This window comes from Vulpes lagopus, chromosome 3 (genome assembly GCF_018345385.1).
Source record: "Vulpes lagopus strain Blue_001 chromosome 3, ASM1834538v1, whole genome shotgun sequence".
In the NCBI taxonomy this organism is placed as follows: domain Eukaryota; kingdom Metazoa; phylum Chordata; class Mammalia; order Carnivora; family Canidae; genus Vulpes; species Vulpes lagopus.
In genome coordinates, this window is record NC_054826.1 from 132,816,869 (window position 1) to 132,836,973 (window position 20,105).

General features: G+C 36.7%; 1 protein-coding gene across 2 annotated transcripts in view; it reads left to right on the forward strand.

Annotated features, from left to right (window-relative positions):
* Window positions 1-20,105, forward strand: part of VAV3 (vav guanine nucleotide exchange factor 3) — a 359,756-nt gene that overhangs the window by 287,772 nt on the left and 51,879 nt on the right. For both annotated transcript variants that reach the window (XM_041747830.1, XM_041747829.1), the window contains exon 20: window positions 3,152-3,288. In XM_041747830.1, the coding sequence (XP_041603764.1) occupies window positions 3,152-3,288 (137 nt within the window). The remainder of the gene's footprint in view (window positions 1-3,151; window positions 3,289-20,105) is intronic.

Genomic DNA, 20,105 nt, shown 5'->3' on the forward strand with positions numbered 1-20,105 from the left:
AGATTGTGTTAACAATTATATTGATGGTTGAGTGCTGACATGAAGTTTAACCCACTCTCTCTTCTTATTTTAATTGCATTTTTATCTATTCATTAATGAGATTGTGTTCACCTTCTTAGCAATGTTACTGCATCCTTTTTTTTTTTTTTTTTTTAAAGGAAGGAATATAAACCATCCGTAACACCAGTATTCTAGAACTCCTATTATAGGCAAGCATCAGAGGAGAGGCAAGGAGCAAGGTGTCAGAATTCATCATGTCACAGTGGCCTTGCTCTATCCCTTTTATTCTTTGATCTCTGTAGCCCTGTTGCCCAGATGACAGATCGTCCTGAAATGAGAAGTGCTGACCTCTCGGAAAAAAAATAGCCAGAGATTATTCTAACAAATGACTACAAAATCTAAATTCCATTATAAACTCCTAACTCATCCCACAAAAAAAACAAAAAACAAAAAAAACACATATGAATCAAATAAATGCTGCGTTTTGAAAGTCACTTATGGCTGAATTCAAGTTACTAGCATTATCTTTTGGCTATTACCTGGGCTCAACCATAATTCTTGGCAAAGATCACACAACCTTGTTTTAGGAATGAGGTCAGCAACACACCCTATGCTAGTGTGCTACTAGATCAACTTCCCAAATGAAACTCATAACCAAGAAGAAAGTTACAGTAGATGAGATACTGTAAATGAAAAAAATTAGCGATAAGTAAGACTATTATAAAAACCAAGTCTATCATTTCAAAGACTATTTAGTTTTAAGTAAGTTTTAAGACTTACTGAGGTCTCATTTCTTGACCAGAGTATCAGTATATGTAATATGTAATATGATTTTAGTAGGCTATGTGTAATGGGCATTCCAGTCTACCAGAAAAGATAAATAAGGTAGCATTGTTCCATGCTTTACATTTCACAGCCTTCTTTGTCACCTGGGTATGCCACATGTTAATCCCTAATTTATATTTAGTCGGTGAAATGTCATAAATTTTTTTCCCCTAAATACTTTATGCATTTTCAATCTTTTCTTGAGAGTGGGCTAAACTTGGTCATATTGGCAATAACAGAACTGTTGTTTCCATCTGGCACTACTTTGTTTTGTCCTTGTGGGTCTTGGCCACAGAGACAACTACAAGGAAGGCCAGAGTCCTTCCAAGCATTTCCCTAGTCCCAGTATTTAAGGCCACATCAGTTATTTCAGGTTTAAAAACTCTTGTTTCTTGCCTTCAGCCTTTATTTTAAAACTGAGATAAAAACAACATTATCAAGAGACCCTCCTAATTGAAATGCTTTCCTTGCTCTAAAAATGCTCAATAAAACTGAGACTAACCACAACTCTGGCCCCCCAACACAGAATAATTATCATGCAGACCAGACTCTACTTAAAAAATTCTGCTTCAGGGCGGGCGCCTGGGTGGCTCAGTGGTTGAGCACCTGCCTTTGGCTCAAGTCATGATCCCAGTGTCCTAGGATCAAGTCCTGCATCAGGCTCTTCTCCCTCTGCCTATGTCTCTGCCTCTCTCTCTCTCTCTCTCTCTGTCTCTCATGAATAAACAAATAAAATCTTAAAAAAACAAAACTCTATGTTAGGTGCATCCTCTTCCAATTTTTGAACTTCTACATCAGTTGTGTGCAGGAAATATTTAGGTTTCATTTCTAATAAACAGCAACTTGATAGGAAGCATAAAATGAGCTCTTTCTGTACTCAAGGCATATGTAGTGTGTTAAGAGCAAGTCTGATAAACACTTGACTGAGGAGAGTTCTGTCAAGTGTTTTTGGGAAAGACAATAAAGTCTGCTGTTTCTGTCAGGGCACCACCTTATAACACCTGGTAGGGAAACACTCCATGAAAGATGTGGGATGAAAGTCATCCCTCCAGGGGTTCTGTGGCCCAAGAACTGAAGCAAAGGGGAGATGTAGCAACTCGTAACATGCCTCAGCAGTTATAGCAGGTAAATGAGGGTTCTCATTCCTCCAGTTCATTCCATTCCATTCCAGCAGTTCTCAGTCCTCCTGCCTTCTGATTGAAAGTTGATAAGAGTTGATTGAAGCTTTTCAGTTCTGCTTAATTTATAGCTACACTTGATTTCTCCCATCTGGGGTGGTGGTTGGAAAAGGATTATGAGAATTCTATTAAATTGTTTGCGGGCGCATTTCATGTTAATATTGAGGTCTGTGTAACTTCGACAACGTTTTCTAGGTAACTTGGACATCTAGAACTGAATGGCCATCATGCATGCTCCCACTCTATGGGGCACAGCTCCCACTCTGTGGTCCAGCCAATTACAGCTTCGCTGTGGTTAATAGAATAAAAAGTCTCGAAGTGTAATAAGCAATAGCTTGAATTCCTGAATGTGCACCGAATACCATGTTTATGAGTGCTCTCTCACACAGGAGGGTAAAAAGGTGACTGTCAGGTTGTTCAGTAGTGGTGTAGTTAGGCGTGGGTGCAATTGAAGCTGTTTTCAAAAACGAAATATTGAACTGAGGCCTTCATTGCACATTCTACAAAATACAAAGAAAAAGGGTGGATCTGTATTTCAAGTGTTGGTGGTGGTATTGGCCTAGACATGTTCCCTTTATTGGGTCTGTTTTGTAAGCCTAAATTTGAGCCTGAAGAATTTCTCCATATAAATGTCTTAAGTATTGCAGTGGCACATCCATCACCTGTTTGCTTTTGAATTACAAAGATAACCTTAAGATATGAGCCTTATACTGGGCAATGTGATACATACACAGAAAGGGTGAGCCTCCTTAGTGATGAAATCAGCCAATGCCCAAGAGGAAAGTAATAGGCAGAAAGGATGGAGTTGATGAGAAAATTGATTCTTTTCCATTAAACTGTACGTGATATGTTTTTTATGAAGCGGGCATCAGCTGAAAGAAATATTTTTTTCAGCTAAAAAGAGATTGATGGTGAGGGAGAGGAAAAGTATGTAAGGGATCAGGGGATAAATGTGTGTCTTATTCCATTACCTTCTCAAATAATAAGGCTGAAAAGCATTCCATTGTGGTTACTTCAAATGTTTACTTGGCCTTGGTGCTATTAAAACTTTTTTTTAACATTAATGGTCTTGTTTTTATTTTAGAGTACATTCAGACTTCACACGTCATTCTTTTCTCAGTTCTAAATGTTGTGGTGCTTATTTCCAGGTTTACCAAAGATGCAGGTCATTAAGAACTATACGGGAACACCGCCCCCAGGTCTTCACGAAGGACCCGCATTACATATCCAGGCAGGGGATACAGTTGAACTTCTGAGAGGAGATGCACACAGTCTGTTTTGGCAGGTACTATCCAGATCATGGTGGTTTTGTTTGTTTTTTTATTTGATGAATGACTTATTACTGCTAGGAGAATAAAGCTCTTTCTTTAGAAACTGACTGCATATCTTCAGAAAGGTTAAATGAGGTGGGGGAAAAAGATTTCTTATTAGCCTTCCCATACTTACCAATGCCAAAGTGGTAGTGAACATTAGAACACTAAAGAAAGATAGGATCGGTGCTGTGAACCATAATTACCATTTTTATTAAAAATTCATACTTTGCCAGAGCATTTTTTCCAAACCTAGCACCTGTGGGTATGATCTAATTTGCATTGCTTTAACATATTAACAGTTCATTCAGGGGAATTACCTAATTAGCTTGCCAGCGGCCATTTCTGGCCATATTTGATTTGTGCCTACCCACAGAAATACCTGAAGTTCTCAGAGCTGCTGTGGGCATTATTCATGAAATGTACAAAATGTGAAAAGTGAGTGAGTGTGTTGATGTTTGCTAGTGATGAAGTCTCTCTTGTCTAGTAAGCCTGTATTTGGTTTAAGGATTGTGTTAACGGTGAGCGATACGGCATGGGGTTAAGATTTGATAAAGCTGGATGGTAGACATTGCTGTTCACTAAGGCATTCTTTATTTTCATGTGTATGTTAGAAATATTTCCCCATAATGTTAGAGTTTGTTAAAAATCTATTGTGTGTTGAGGGAAAAGGACATGGATAGGGCTCAACAGAAAGATTGGCGCATGAGTGAAATTTGGTTCGGGGTGGAGAGAGCAGGGAAGAACTATTGGATGATAATCCATTGTGTACACATATAAAATGATAGTTATTTTGTTTGCTTAGAAGTATTTATGGTCTGCTATCTTCTTAGAGATGAGTGCCCCTAGACTGAACATTTATCTCCAAACACTGTAGGCAGTGCCATGGCCAATGAAGTTTTCCAAACTTCAGTATTCTTCTTTAGTACATTACCCCTCTCAGACCTCACCCTTTCCAAAAACAGAAGAGGATGGCAGACTGAAATTCTGTGAACTCTTCAGTCCAGAATTCTATATAGTTCATCATATAGTACATATGCGATTTTGCATGGCTTCTTTACTCAACATAGTTATTTTGAGATTAAACCTTGTTGCTTTGTGTAAAATAGTTCTTGTTTTTTTAAAACAACTTTACTGATCATGTGATTGGCACACAAAAAGCTGTATACATTTAACATATGCAGCTGGACAGACTTGGAGATATGTATAAATCCTTGAAGCCATCACCACAATTTATGCCATAAACCTATCATTCATCTCTAAAAGTTTCCCCCATCTTACTTACTTACTTACTTATTTTTGTGATAACATTTAAGATCTAGCCACTTTGCAGGCTCTTAAGTATATAACACAATATTATTAAATACAGACTGTGCTGTACAGTAGGTGGCTAGGACTTCCTCATCTTGCACAATTTGAGCTTTGTACCCTGGGACTAATATGCCCCATTTCTCCCTTCCACCAGTCCCTGGCAACCACCATTCTGTTCTGTAGTTCTATGACTTTGACTCTTTTAGATTCGTCACATAACAACTTCTGTGCAAGGCACAGAAGTAATGTAATGTCCTTCAGTGGACTAATGGATAAAGAAAGTGTGAGTGTGTGTCTGTGTGTTTGTGTGTGTGTGTGTGTGTGTGTGTGTGTGTGTGTATTCAGACTTCCAAAAGAAGGAAATCCTGCCGTTTGCAAAAGTGTAAAAGAACTTGGAGGACGTTATGCTAAAAGAAAGAAGTTCTTTCTTTTTGTTGCTTATTATTATTCCGTGTATGGGTATGACACAATTTATCGTTTAGCTTGTTAGATGGACTTTTAGGTTATTACCAGTTTGGGACTATTACAGATGAAGCTTCTGTGAACTTTCACATGTAAGTCTTTACATGGACATATGCTTCATTTTTAGGTAAATACTGAAAGGAGAATGGGTGAATTATATGTAGATATATGTTTAACTTTTTGAGAGATTACCAAACTGTGTTTCTAAAACATTTTATTGTTAAATTCTACCAGGTGTAGAACCATGTGCTTATTTAGCATCCATACACCTTCACTGATGAAGTGTTTATTGAAAAATTTTGTCAAAATTCTTTTATGGGCTGTATGTTTTCTTATTATTTTGAGTTTTGGGAGTTCCTTATATATTTTGGGTACAAATTCTTTTTAAGATTTTTCTTTATTTATTTTAGAGGGAGAAAGAGCACACATGTGAACAGTGGGGAGGGCCAGAGGGAGAAGGAAAGGGAAGGAATCCCAAGCAGACTCTCCACTGAGCACAGAGCCTGACGCAGGGTTCTATCTCAGGACCCTGAGATCATGACTTGAGGCAAAATCAAGAGTCAGACACTTAACTGACTGAGCCACCCAGGTGCCCCCTTGCGGGATGAGCACTGGGTGTTATTCTGTATGTTGGCAAATTGAACACCAATAAAAAATAAATTTATTAAAAAAATAGATTATTTTTATTTTCTCCTAGCTTGTTGTCTGACGTTTTATTATCTTAATAATGTTGTACATATAACAGAAGTTTTTACTTTGATGTAGTCCATTTTGTTAATTTGTTACTTTAAGGATCATGCATATGGACATTGTATTTCAGAAATATTTGCCTACGCCCCAAGGATACAAAGATATTTTCCTGCATTCTCTTCTAGAAGTCTTTGTGGTTTTAGGCTTTACATTTAGGTTTATAGTCCATTTTGAGTTATTTTTTAATACGTTTTCATTTTTTTCAAGCATGGTGTTCATTGTTTCACATAGAGATATCCTTGTGTTTTAGCACCATTTGTTGAAAAGACAGTCATTTCTCCACTGGATTGCCTCTGCACTTCTGTGGAATATCAGTTGTGTGTGTATGTGTTGGTATATTTCTGGATTCTGTGTTCAGTTCCACTGATCTCTCTCCATATTTAATACAGTACTGTTTTGATTATTGCAAGCAAATAAGTCACAAGCAATCACATACATAGTGTTGGTCCTCCAAATTTTTTTCTTTCCGCAGGTGTTTTGGCTCTTCTAGGTGCTTTGTATTTCATGTGAATTTTGGGAGCATCTTATTAGTCTCACCAATTTTTATTGAGATTGTGTTAGATTATAGATCAGTATGAGAACACTGACATCTTAGCAGTATTGAGTCTACTGACCATTGAACATGGTTTATCTCTCCATTTATTTAGGTTTTTAATTTCTCAACAATGTTTTATAGTTGTCAGAGTGAAGGACATACACATCTTTTGTCATGTATCCTCAAATGTATTCTCAAATATTTCATATTTCACTTGATAATATTGTAAGTGGTGGTTTTAAAATACCAATTTCTGTTTATTGCTCCTAAATAGGAATATAATTGATTTTTATTCATGGAAAAAAAAGAAATATAATTGATTTTATAAATTAATCTTTTATGCTGCAACCTTGTTAAACTCACTTATAGGAATTAAATCTTTTAAAAATCTGCTAGAATAATTCTAATTTAACTAATTATTTTTGAGAGAAAAAGGTATGCAAGTGGAGGGACAGACAGAAGGAGAGAGAAAAAGAATCTCAAGCAGACTGTCCCCTGAGAATGGAGCCTGACACGGGGCTCGATCTCACTACTCTGAGATTATGACCTGAGCCAAAATCAAGAGTTGGACACTTAACCAACTGAGTCACCTAGGCATCCCAATACTAGCAGATTTTTAGAATATAGACAATCATGTTGTCAATGAATAAACATTGTTGTTTCATTTTCTTGTAATGTCTTTTATTTTTTTTATGTCTTTGTCCAGGTTTGTAATAGTCTAACACTTAAAGAATGAATGGGGAACTATTCATTTCTTTTAAATTTTCTGAAAGTTTTTATAGAATCAGAATTATTTTTTCCTGAAGTGTTTTGTAGAATGTTTAGGGAATCTGTCTAGGCTTGGAGATCCTTTGCAGGAAGATTTTTTTCCTTTTAATTACAGGTTCAGTATCCTTAGTGTATATATGGCTGTCCAGGTTATCGATTTCTTTTTGAGTGAACTTTGATAATTTTGGAGTAGACTTTATAGTAGTGTCATCTCTTGTTTCTGATATAGGTAATTTGTCTTTGCTTTTTTTTTTTCTTGATCAATCTAATTAGTTGGTTATGAATTTTACTGATCTCATGTGAGGTTTTATTTCATTGGTTCTATTTTTTTCTTTCATGTATCACTGATTTCTGCTCTGTTCTTTATCACTGCCTTCTTATTTGGGGTTTAATTTGTTCTTTTTCTAGTTTCTTAAGGTTCTCATTGGTCTGAGAATTCTCAGGCATTTAGTGCTATAAATTTCTAAGTACTACTTTTGCTGCCTCCTAAAAATTTTTTGACATGGATTGTATTTTCATTTTTGTGTGACTTGAAATACTTTCTAGTATTTTTTTTCACTTTCTTATAGGTTATTTAGAAGTGCATTATTTAGTTTCCAAATATTTAGGGATTTCCCAGATATTTTTCTTTTTTTAATTTTTAATTTATTTCCATATCATAACAAAATATAGTTTGTATGACGAATAATTTTAACTTTATTAAGAATTGTTTTATGGCCCAGAATATGGCATATCTTGATTGATGTTCTTTGTGCACTTGAAAATAATATGGGTTTGAGTTGTTTTCTTTTGTTTTGTTTTTGTTTTTTGTTTTGTTTTTTTTTTTGTTGTTTTTTGTTTTTTTTTTTCTTTTTTGGGTGGTGGGTAGGTTAGGATATTCTACAAATACCAATTATGGGGATCCCTGGGTGGCGCAGTGGTTTAGCGCCTGCCTTTGGCCCAGGGCGCGATCCTGGAGACCCGGGATCGAGTCCCACGTCGGGCTCCCGGTGCATGGAGCCTGCTTCTCCCTCTGCCTGTGTCTCTGCCTCTCTCTCTCTCTCTCACTGTGTGCCTATCATAAATAAATAAAATAAGAAATTTAAAAAAAAACCAATTATGTCAATGTAGTTGATAATGTTCAAATGTTCTGTATCCTTATTTATTGAGGATATAACCATCTATCTACTACACCACCCTCCTATATTAATGTTTACAATCTTTGTATGTTCTCCACTCCTTCCCCTCTCTCATCTCTCTCCACATCTCTTTTATCATCAAATGCTTCTCATTGTACCTTTTAAATCACTCTCAGTGTATATCTTCTTCTGTCTCTGTTGTCACAGCCTAGTTTTTAAGCAACTGTCACATGGCATCTGAGATCACTTCCTAACTAATCTCTTCACTTCCAGAATTCACTTACCCTTGCTTCTGACCACACAGAATTCACATTTCTGAGCCTGAATGGAGGTATTTATGAATAAACACAGCTTAATGGTAACATGCCTTTAAGAAAAGCAGTAAAGTGTAGTTTTTAAGAACTTGCATTCAGGCAAGATTTCCTGGGTTCAGATTCTGGCTCTGCCAAGTTACTAGCTGCACAACTTTGGGCAAGGCATTTAACGTCACAGTGCCTCAGTTCACTCATCTATAAAATGGGGATAATAGTAGTATTCATTTTGTAGACTTTCCATTAGTATTGTAGGTGTTAATATATGTAAAGCATGCCTAGAACTCTACCTTGTACATAAAAAAATGTGTAAGGAACATTAGTTGTTATTGTTGTCATTCTTGTTATCACAAGAAAGGAATAATAAAGGGGAATTCAGTTCCAATTCTGCCTGGAAATAGGAATAAGAAGATAGGGCAGGAAGGTTACACAGAGGAGGCTCCAAGCCGCAGAGAACGGCAGGGGTGCATAGGAAGGATGAAGAACACAAAGCATGTGGATTTCTTGTAGACAGCCTATGGCTGGGCCCTGTTTTGTGATTCATTCACAATCTCTGTCTTTTGGTGCATTTAGACCATTGACATTTGAAGTTGTTATTGAAATACTGGATTAACACCAACCTTACTCATTACCCTTTTTCTATTTGTTGCCCTTGTTATCTATGTCTCTTTTTGTCTTCCACACTTTTTTCTGCCTTTGGTGGTTTAAATTGATCATTTTATATGATTCTGTTTTCTTTTTCTAGCATATCTGTTGTACTTTTTTTTTTCTTAAACCAGTATTAGCGGTTTCCCTAGAGGTTACTGTGTACAATTACAACTAACCTAACTCCAGCTTCAAATAACACTATACCACTTCCTTGGTAATGTGTGTGCCTTATGTTAACAGAATAGTCCAAGTTCCTCTGTCCTTTGTATCATCGCTTCATGCATGTCACTTATATATGAATATACATAGCATATGTATTTATGTACATATTATGTAAATAATATATATAAGCATATATAGATATGAGCATACATATAATTGAATATATTGTTGCTGTTATTCTTTTGAACAGTTCCCTGTTAGATTAATTATGAATAAAAATAAAATTTTTATTTTACCTTCACTTATTTCTTCTTTGATACTCTTCCTTTTTTCAAGTAGATCCAGGTTTCTGACCAATATTATTTTCATTCTCTCTAAAGATGTCCTTTAATGTTTCTTGCAAGGTAGATCTGCTTTGCCAACAAATCCATGTAATTTTTATTGTCTGAGGTCTTGATTTGTTCTTCACTTTTGAGTAATTTTGTTAGGCAGAGAATTTGAAGTTGGTAGCTTTTTCCTCTCAACACTTTAAATAAATATTTCACTCCACTCTCTTCTTGCTTGCATAGTTTCTGAGGAAAAGTCTATACATCTTTGTTCCTGTATAGGTGAGGTGCATTTGTTATTGTTTAACTGGCTTCTTGTAGGATTTGTTTTTTTATCTTTGGGTTTCCGTAGTTTGAAATGAATATACTTAGGTGGGGCTTTTTGTATTTATCTTGCTCTCTTTTCTCTGAGCTTCCTGAATCTTGGGTTCAGTGTCTAGCATTAATTTGAGCAAATCTCGGTCATTATTGCTTCGGGTATTTATTCTCTTTCTTCTTCTGATATTCTTGTTAGGTGCATATTACATCTTTTGTAGTTTTCCACCAGGTCTTGAATTTCTGTGGTTTTCCTCTTTTTTTTTTCCTCTTAGTTCTTCACTTTGACAGTTACTATTGAGATGATCTCAAGGTCAGAGACTCTTTTCTTGGCCATGTCCATTCTACTAATTAGACTGTAAGAAGCATTCTTCATTTCTGTTACAGTGTTTTTTTTTATCTCTAGTATTTCTGGTTCTCTGTTAGAATTGATACCTCTCTACTCACATTGCCCATCTATTCTTACATGATGATGCCCACTTTCTCCATTAGAGCCCTTAGCATATTAATTACATTTGTTTTAAATTACTGGTATGGTAATTATAATATTCCTGCATATGTGCTTCTGATGTTTTCTTTCTGTGTCTCTTCAAATTGTGTTTTTTTGCCTATGGGTATTCCTTGTAGTTTTTTTCTTGATAGGCAGACATGATGTACTGGGTGAGAGGAGCTGCTGAATAGAGGGCTTAGTGATATGGTGAGATGCAGAAGAGGAGAAGCATCCTGTGGTCCCTATGATTAGGTCTCAGTCTACTAGTGATCCTATGCCTCTGGACAATGAACTTCACAAGTGCTTTTTGCCAGTTTTGTTTTCTTGCTGCAGTGGTGGGACCAGACGAGGAGAGTGAGCTAGAGTTGAGTATTTCCTTTCCCCAGGTAAGTTAGACTTTGATAATACCCTAGCAGGTCAGGCTTCCATTAACTAGTTTTTCCTGAGGGCATATCTTATTAAGAAGAGCAGAATGGAAACACCTGAGTGGCTCCGTGGGTTAAGCAACTGATTTGATTTCAAGTCAGGGCATGATCTCAGGGTTGTGAGATCCAGCCCTACGTGTGGGGCTCCCTGCTCATTAGGGAGTATGCTGGTTTCCTTCTTCCTCTCCCTCTGCCCCTCGATCCTGCCCTCAAATAAACAAATAAGTCTTAAAAAAATAATAAAAGAGCAGAGTGCCTTTTCCCCTCCCTCTGTCAGGAGCTGGGGATTTTTCTTCCATATTTATTATATGAATCTGGCCCAGCTCCTAAGGGTAGTCTTACAATATTGTGGAGTTCCCCTATGACTGCTCCCCCTGGAGTGTTTAACTCTCAGAGTTGTAAGCACTGAACCCTCAGCAATTTGTCAATGTAAGTTGAGGTTTTCCTACCCCAGCACTGACACTGGATCCCACAGCAGTTCTGCTGGTGAGCCTCTGCTCTGGTAAGCTGTGACTCCCTGTATTTGCCAGTCTGTCTAATCCTGGGGGCTGAGGTTTGTCCTGTGTCCTCCCCTCTTTTATGGATCCAAGAAATGTTGATTTTTTTCAATCTGTTCATTGTTTTACTTGTTAGGCAGAGTGATGACTTGTAAGCTCTTTACATGAAGAACTGGAAGCCCAGTGTTCTTTTTACTAAATTATATTGCCTCCAATTCTTTTTAGATGATAAGAAAGACATTATTATTTGTCATTTCCTCTCAACAGCCTGGAAACATGAAGCTTTTCTGCTATGATGTTATAATGGCTTTGGAAATTCTCAGGAAAATTGTAAGATAAATGAGACTATTGTATGACAAAATGCACGTGTATATCTGTTGAGGGGATGATGGCTGATAGGAACAAGTAAGCCTAATATCTAGAACAGAGAAAAAACAATTAGCACATTTATTTCAGATCAGCGAATGTATATTGAGTGTCAGCTCTATACCCACTACTCAGACACCACTCACATTTCAATTATCAACTCCAATTATTGGTTTGACATTTTGTTTCCTGTCTTTAGGAGATCCATTCATGCTTCCTGGGAGCTAGCAATATGTTTGAATTTTCAGAGATAATTTAAAGTTCATCAAATGTTTTCAACTAGGATGTAGCATGTATCAGAATTATCTTATGGGTACTTCTTAGCCAGTCAAAGGATTTTTTAAGGCATCAGATTCTAGCCTTCTAGCCTTATTGAAAGGAGCCGTAGCAGTATGAGAAAACCTGATTCAAGTCATGTGTCTGTAGCCAACTAGCTGTATGGTTTGGGTCAAGTTACTTAATCACTATGTGGCTTAGTTTCTTCATCTGTAGTAGGACAGGGGCTGGACCAGAGCTGTGCTCAAAACTCTGAGTTATCTGGGGGCCTTGCAATAATGTCAACACACAACCCCACTTCCATAGATCAGGGTACAATTGGTCTGGGTTCAGTAGAACCCTAGATAAATGTAATGTAAGCCATTGACTAGGGTGATCCAATTGATTTCATAGAGTTATGACATTATTTCCAGCTTACTCATTGGTCATTTGTAGCAAACCAACTTATTAAGTGTAGCTGCAAGATAAGGTGTTACAATGAACTCAATACTTTGTGTCTGATAGTTACCAAATGGAATATTTCAAAGAACTAACGTGCAATTAAAATATACTCACCATAAACTTCATACTGAACTTGATAAAAATGTTTTCTTTGATTCAAAAGGTAGTTCACATCTTGTAATTCTCCAATGGTATCATGATAAAATCTGCTTCTGTTTTACAAACTGTACGTATGGAAGGTATATGTTGGAAACTGGTCTGAATGTGTACTTGCTCTGTATATTTACTCAATGGCATGATTCAGGATGACATGTTTTAAAGATTTCTGAAAAAAAAAATCTTTCCTCTGTATTGAGTCTAAATGTGTAAATAATGTTGCTGTTTTGATCCTTTAAAGTTACAGGAGTTTGTAGGTGTGCGTTCAGTGGATCCATGTACATTCATTTGTTGATATTCATATTCAAAGAAGACAGGTACTTTATGATTTACATCCTAAAGGGTGTGACTGCACTGGGGAGAGATATATATATATAAATATACACACACACAAACACACACACCTATAAATACACACACATAGATACTTGTGCATGTGTGTATGTATGTATTTAATTGCTTCTGAGAAGATAGTTTTTAGGCACATCCTTTTTGGTTCCTGCCCAATTGATTTGGTCTCATTTGCGATTGCACATAATTAGCACCAGAAAAGTAAATTGTTTTTCTTTTCTGCATTATTATTTAGGAAATTGTAGCTCATTTTGCTGAGTATCAGTTCCTGATTCTACCATCTATTGGCATCATGACCTTACATAGATCACTCTCAGTTTTATCATCTGTGAAATGTTTTATAAGGGCCTCAGTTTTATCATCTGTAAAATGCATACAGAATAAAGTAAATGATATATGAAAAAGCCTAGGGCCCCAATGCTTATTAAATAGTAGCACCTATTATTCATCTGTCCAAGTACTTTGTGTCTGACTTTGTGTCTTGTACCGGGACAATCACAAAAAAGACAGCTGGTTTCTAACCTTGTGTCTCAATGACCTAAGGAATGACCAATGCTCAGGATAGGGGATGAGTGGTTTCTATGTTGAGTTTTGAGTTAATCATGTTATAATCATATTGTTACAAATATGTGTAAAAGTTAAATACTAATCTATATTGGATAACAATATAGATTAATTATTGTGATGTCACAGTGGCTTTGCATTTGAATTTCAGAAATGTTTTTTGTACTAGTTAAGTGCTTTGGCTTATTTGGAAATTTTCAAGAAATTATGCTTTTAAAACTAAACTGTTTTCCCCTCTGTTTTTTCAAGTGAGTCACTTCATTCATTAGTGTAGAAAGTTGGATTTTATTGTAGACTGTCATGTTTTCTACATACTCTGTGTCCAGAGAATACAAATTATCCTCCACTTTCTATCAGGAACTTTCTATGAATAGCTATTATAGTCTAGTCTGTATTATTATTATAACAACAGTAATTTCTAATGCTATCGAAGTGAGTGGGTATCTGCATTTTCATTATAACTTCTTTCAAACAATGAGTTGACAATTGAGCTTTAAAAATATTCTCTGTTCAGTCCTTGCATTGAAGGGATTCATTTTGGCAGCTTTTTCTTGTCGTCTCTGTTGTCTTCACTTTCCTTGAAAGTTCCATAAAATTGTCTTCAAGTGAAATGAATGTAAAAGAGGAAATTGGCCATTTAGAGTACATTTCCTAGTGCAGGTGTAAGGCATAGATTTTCCTGAGAGTAACATATGGAACCATTCTGATCGTGTCATTGGACTGATGATAAACCTGTTGCTTTAAAGTTGTTTCAGTATGTGATAATAAGGGCTTAGTAATGAAGGAGAACATCCTTCATGCTGAGAGAGACTATTCCTATCAGAAACTTTATTTACCCAGAAGAGATACAAATTATACTTATCAGAGAGGGAGAGAGGGCAAGAGAAAGAATCAAGCAAATATAAAATTATACCATGCCATCTATGGGGTCTTTTTTTTTTTTTTCTTTTTACAGTAGAGAGCTTTATGTGTTTTTTTCTTAGAATAAAGCTTATGAAACAATGAGGATCCTGTGTCCTATATCATGGGGTTTTATTTGCTCCATTGTCATTTATGAATCCCCAAGTGTTCCACAGGGAGAATTTTGTAAGCTAATTGGAACCAAAAGGCAATTATAAGCAGTGGAACTGTAATCAGTGTGCCAAAAATATATATTTTTATCCACAATGAAAGTTAAATAACCTAGAAAATAGTTGTGATACTTCACACTTACAAATCATGCATCTACATGATCTTTATTCTAAGGAGTGAAAATGTTTTTACACACATTCTGATTAATTCACAGAAATCTCCATAAAGAGGGTAAATTAGAATTGTGGTTTTAAAGGGCCAGATTTATCATCCATCTATGTAAGGTGGCATTTGCAGAATTAAAATTAGACTCTTTTTTCAGACTTCTGATCTCCTGCCTTAGTTCTATACATTAGACTCTCCTACCTTTGTTTTAGGAGAATCATTTATAATTTTTAACACCTGCAAAGAAAACACATTTTAAAAGGCAGTTTAGTTCTTTTGTAGAATAGTCAGGAAACACTGCATTGATTTATGTAGAAGTTTTTGCTTTTTAATTTTTTTTTAACTCTGCCTCAAAGGAAAAACTGAAAAATCAAAAAATAAGTTGAGCTTGGAGAGAATTTGAGAGATTCTCTGGAGGGAGGCATTCCTATTCTCAATGTCCCCAGAGGCAAGGAGCCTAGGGGAGGGGTGGCTCTTGACTTGGCCAGGGGCAAGAAGGTGTTAACTTCCCCTTTGCAAACCATAAGAAACTTTTATGTAAATTCAGTTAATTAAAACATACAGTGTATTATTGGTTTCAGAGGTAGAGGTCAGTGATTCATCAGTCTTATATAACACCCAGTGCTCATTACATCACGTGCCTTCCTTTATGTCTGTCACCCAGTTACCCACCCCCCACCCATCTCCCTTCCAGCAAACCTCAGTTTATTTTCTATGATTAAGAATTTCTTATGGTTTTGTATCCTTCTCTGATTTTGTCCTGTTTTATTTTTTTCCTCTCTTCCCTATGATCGTCTGTTTTATTTCTTAAATTCCACATATAAGGGCAGCCCCGGTGGCGCAGCAGTTTAGCGCGGCCTGCAGCCTAGGGCATGATCCTGGAGACCCTGGATTGAGTCCCACATCAGGCTCTCTGCATGGTGCCTGCTTCTCCCTCTGCCTGTGTCTCTGCCTCTCTCTGTGTGTGTGTGTGTGTGTGTCTCTATGAATAAATAAATAAATAATCTTTAAAAAATAAAAAAAATCCACATATAAGTGAGATCATAGGATAAGTGTCTTTCTCTGATTGATTTATTTTGCTTAGCATAATATCCTCTAGTTCTACCCATACCATTGCAAATGACCAGATTTCTTTTTTGATGGCTGGGTAGTATTCCACTATTTTCATGTTTGTGTGTGTGTGTGTGTATGGTGTATACATATGTACCACCTCTTCTTTATCCAATTATCTGTTGATGGACATCTGGGCTATTTCCATAGTTTGGCAATTGTGGAAATTGCTGCTATAAACATTGGGGTGCAGCTTCCCCTTCAGATCACTACATTTGTATTTTTGGAGTAAATTCAGTAGTGCAATTGCTGGGTCATAGGGTAGCTCTACTTTCAACTTTTTGAGGAACCTCCATACTGTTTTCCAGAGTGGCTATACGAGCTTGCAATCCCACCAACAGTGTAAGAAGGTTCCCCTTTCTCTGCATCCTCACCAAATTCTGTTGTTTCCTGACTTAATAATTTTACCATTCTGACTGGTGTGAGGTAGTATCTCATTGTGGTTTTGATTTCTATTTCCCTGATGCCAAGTGATGTGAAGCATTTTTTCATGGGTCTGTTGGCCATGTGTATGTCTTCTTTGGAGAAATGTCTGTTTATGTCTTCTGCCCATTTCTTGATTGGATTACTTATTCTTTCCGTGTTGAGTTTGATAAGTTCTTTATAGATTTTTGTATACTAGCCCTATATCTGGTAAGACATTTGCAAATATCTTCTCCCATTCTGTAGGTTGTCTTTTGGATTTGTTGACTGTTTCTTTTGCTGTGCAAAAGCTTTTTATCTGATGAAGTCCCAATAGTTCATTTTCGCCTTTGTTTCCCTTACCTTTGGAGACGTGTCTAGTAAGAAGTCGCTGTGGCTGAGGTCAGATAGCTTACTGCCTGTGTTCTCCTCTAGGATTTTGAAGGATTCCTATCTCACATTTAGGTCTTTCATCTATTTTGAGTCTATTTTTATGGATGGTGATAGACAATGGTCCAGTTTCATCCTTCCCATAAGAGACCCTTAATTATAGGAAACAAACTGAGGGTTACTGGAGGGGAGCTGAGTAGGGCATAATGTAATTGAGTGATGGGCATTAAGGAGGGCACTTGATGTAATGAGCACTAGGTATTATATGCAACTGATGAATCATTAAATTCTACCCTTGAAACTAATAATACTGTATATGTTAATTAAATTTTTAAAAAAATTTTTGAAAAAATTCCCTTTGCTACCATCTTAGCCTTAAAGCACAGTTGTAATGTTTGCATGCAATAGGTGAACCCTTGTCTTAGTTTACCATGTCAAGAAATTTTATTTCCCATATGCCTGCTATATTTAGCAGAGGCAACTCTGGATAAAAGTATATATTTTTGGCACACTGATTATAGTTCTGTTCCTTGTAATTGACCATTCAGATGGTCCCAGCAATTTTTTTTTAATAGATTTCTTCATTCTAACCTGGAAAAAAAAAAGGGGGGGGGGTTCATGTGAGGAGAAGCTTTTTCATAGAGGACATGTTTTTTCATACCTTTAGCTATTGATTCATATTTTACCTTATGTCTGAATTTTCCATTCTACTTCCTGTTCTCTTAGCTAAATCCTTGTTCACAAGAAACCTCATTTGATGTCTTCTCTTAATTTTATCCTTTTTTTAAAAAAATTTTTTAAATTTATTTATGATAGTCACAGAGAGAGAGAGAGAGAGAGAGAGAGAGAGAGAGAGGCAGAGACATAGGCAGAGGGAGAAGCAAGCTCCATGCACCGGGAGCCCGACGTGGGATTCGATCGGGGATCTCCAGGATCGCGCCCTGGGCCAAAGGCAGGCGCCAAACCGCTGCGCCGCCCAGGGATCCCTGATGTCTTATCTTAACTGAAGAGTTTCTATCATAACACTTGTGTATCCTCATGGTCTGTTCATTCTTCTCCCTGCTTAGGTAGAGCAGTCAAGATAAGAACCATACTTTACATCTCTTTATCTCTAGAGCCTAGCATAGAATTAATAATTCTGTTCAGAGCTGCTATTTCTGTAATATGTTATTTACAAGTTTTCAAATTCATTGTTTATGAATTCAAATGATACTTTATGGTGTTATCTTAAAGACCATTAAAATATTCATTCATCTTGTCAGAGTTAAATTTATTCTCTCAGAATAGTCTTAAAGCTATTTAACCTTATGTCCTCAACTTCCTCATCTATGATATGGGGATTTTAATACCTAAATGACTGACAAGGGTATTACAAAAATCATAGGAAGTAAACCTGAAAGAAAATTGAAAAGGAGGACAAGTATATTTCTGCATAATGGCTCATGATTTTGAAAGATAAGCTCCATTTTCCAGAAATGGGAAAATGATTGTTTTTAAAAATTTCATCATACCCACATTTAATATGAACAGTCCCACTAATACATGTAGGTTCATAGAAGACCACCCTGCCCTCCCAATTCCTATTCCAATTCTTGAAATTTCTTTAATCAGATATTAAACTTTTTACTCCTAATTAGACATAAAAGCACAAGTGATAAATTCTGAAGGGAATAGTTCATGTAAATAAACAGGGTAAAATCATGAGCCCTTTTGTCAGAGCCAAGTTAAATGAGGAAGGCCTAAGATGTCTCAAGGAGAGTGAAGAATAGGAAGGAAAATGAGACAGGGGTTTGCAGAAAACAAACTTTGCTTAGCGAATGGTTTGCTTGCTTGTGGACTCCACTGTAGGAACTATTGACCTTTTGTGTTGAAAGCCGTAAGCAGTCTCTCCTGTAACACAAGATCTGCCCAGAAACCTCTGAGGTCTGGGAAGGGAGGAACAGTGGAGTAGACTTAGCAGGTCTTTTCTCCTGCTGTCTCTCCCTGCCAAATCATTTCAAAGGAATCTTTTTCTTTGCTCTACATTAAGAGACTTTTCTAATTTCTTCTAGACCACACAGGAATATTAGCTACAATAGAATTTTCTGAAACTATGTTATTTTTTTCTCCTGATCTAAGATTCAGGTGCCAGGCTAATCAGAGGCAAATAACACAAACCAGAAGTTTTTGAAAGAATCAAATTTTTGTTAAGAAAACTGATTCTTGACACTGAAAGGCTCATTGCTTTGGCATTATAAACCATAGGATAAAAATCTATGGGAACTGTGTTTTTCCCCGTCTAGAATCCTATCCCAGAGCATTTCCTTGTGAAATCCCGAACTTGGTTTTTATCATCACAGGGATACCATTTTTAGGCATTGCTGGAGCATAGTTTCAAGGTGTTCTTTAGTTGACCTTGGCTTTGTGTCTGACTGCTTCTCACCACTTGCCTGTCCCTTGTTATAAAGTCAGGAGCAGCCACAGCAGAATTGAAATTGTGGATGTGCAGGGGTAAAAAGCTATGTGAAAGTAGCACAGCTTATTTGGAAGTAGTATGTCATGCAATCATAAGACCTTTATTTTGACAGGTGTTTACCTCAAAATATTGCGTTAAATTAGGGTGCCTAATTACAGGGAAGAAGAAACGACAGAGCGTGGCTATAATAGAACAGGGAAGGCCCGGGAGAGATGATTATAGACGATAATAGACATTAGTGAAGGCCCGTAAGAAACATTCTCCCTGGGTGATTGCCAGCTGGCTTTGATTGAATAGATCAGAAACTGAGTTTGCAGGAATGTTTCCAAGTGTACAGACTGTATTGTGGGAATTGGCAAGCCTCCTGACAAAGTGGGTGAGGTCCTAATTGTTAACTCTCAAGATGGGCATTTTTGGTTAACAGCTCTTCACTTGTGCTTTTCCTGTGTTTGGGACAAGGCAAAATGTAGGTGATCACATGCCTAGAGGAGGACACCGCTGTCTAAGGAGCTCCCTGTTCTATTTCCCAATAGAAAGCAACATTATTAAGGGGACAGTTCTCAGGACTTCTGGTGTGGTACGTTTTCTTCTGTTGTTTCATTACCACAGAAGCTGCATTCTCCTGTAGTTACTATAAATGTGTGTCAATCACAGAATACCTTCAGTGGACCACCAATCTGCAATTACATCTGATAGGACTGTTGGTTTGACACCACAAGTGGTTTCAGTAGAGTGTGCACAGACATAGGCCCTCAAGACTTTGGTCCAAATAATTTATAAAATTATAACATATATTGGATTTTAATTATTCTTGGTAACCAGAATTCCTGAAGAGTGAATGAATGAATGTAATTTCTAACAAGTCAATCTGTGTACCCTGGAATTCCTGAAGAGTGAATGAATGAATGTAATTTCTAACAAGTCAAT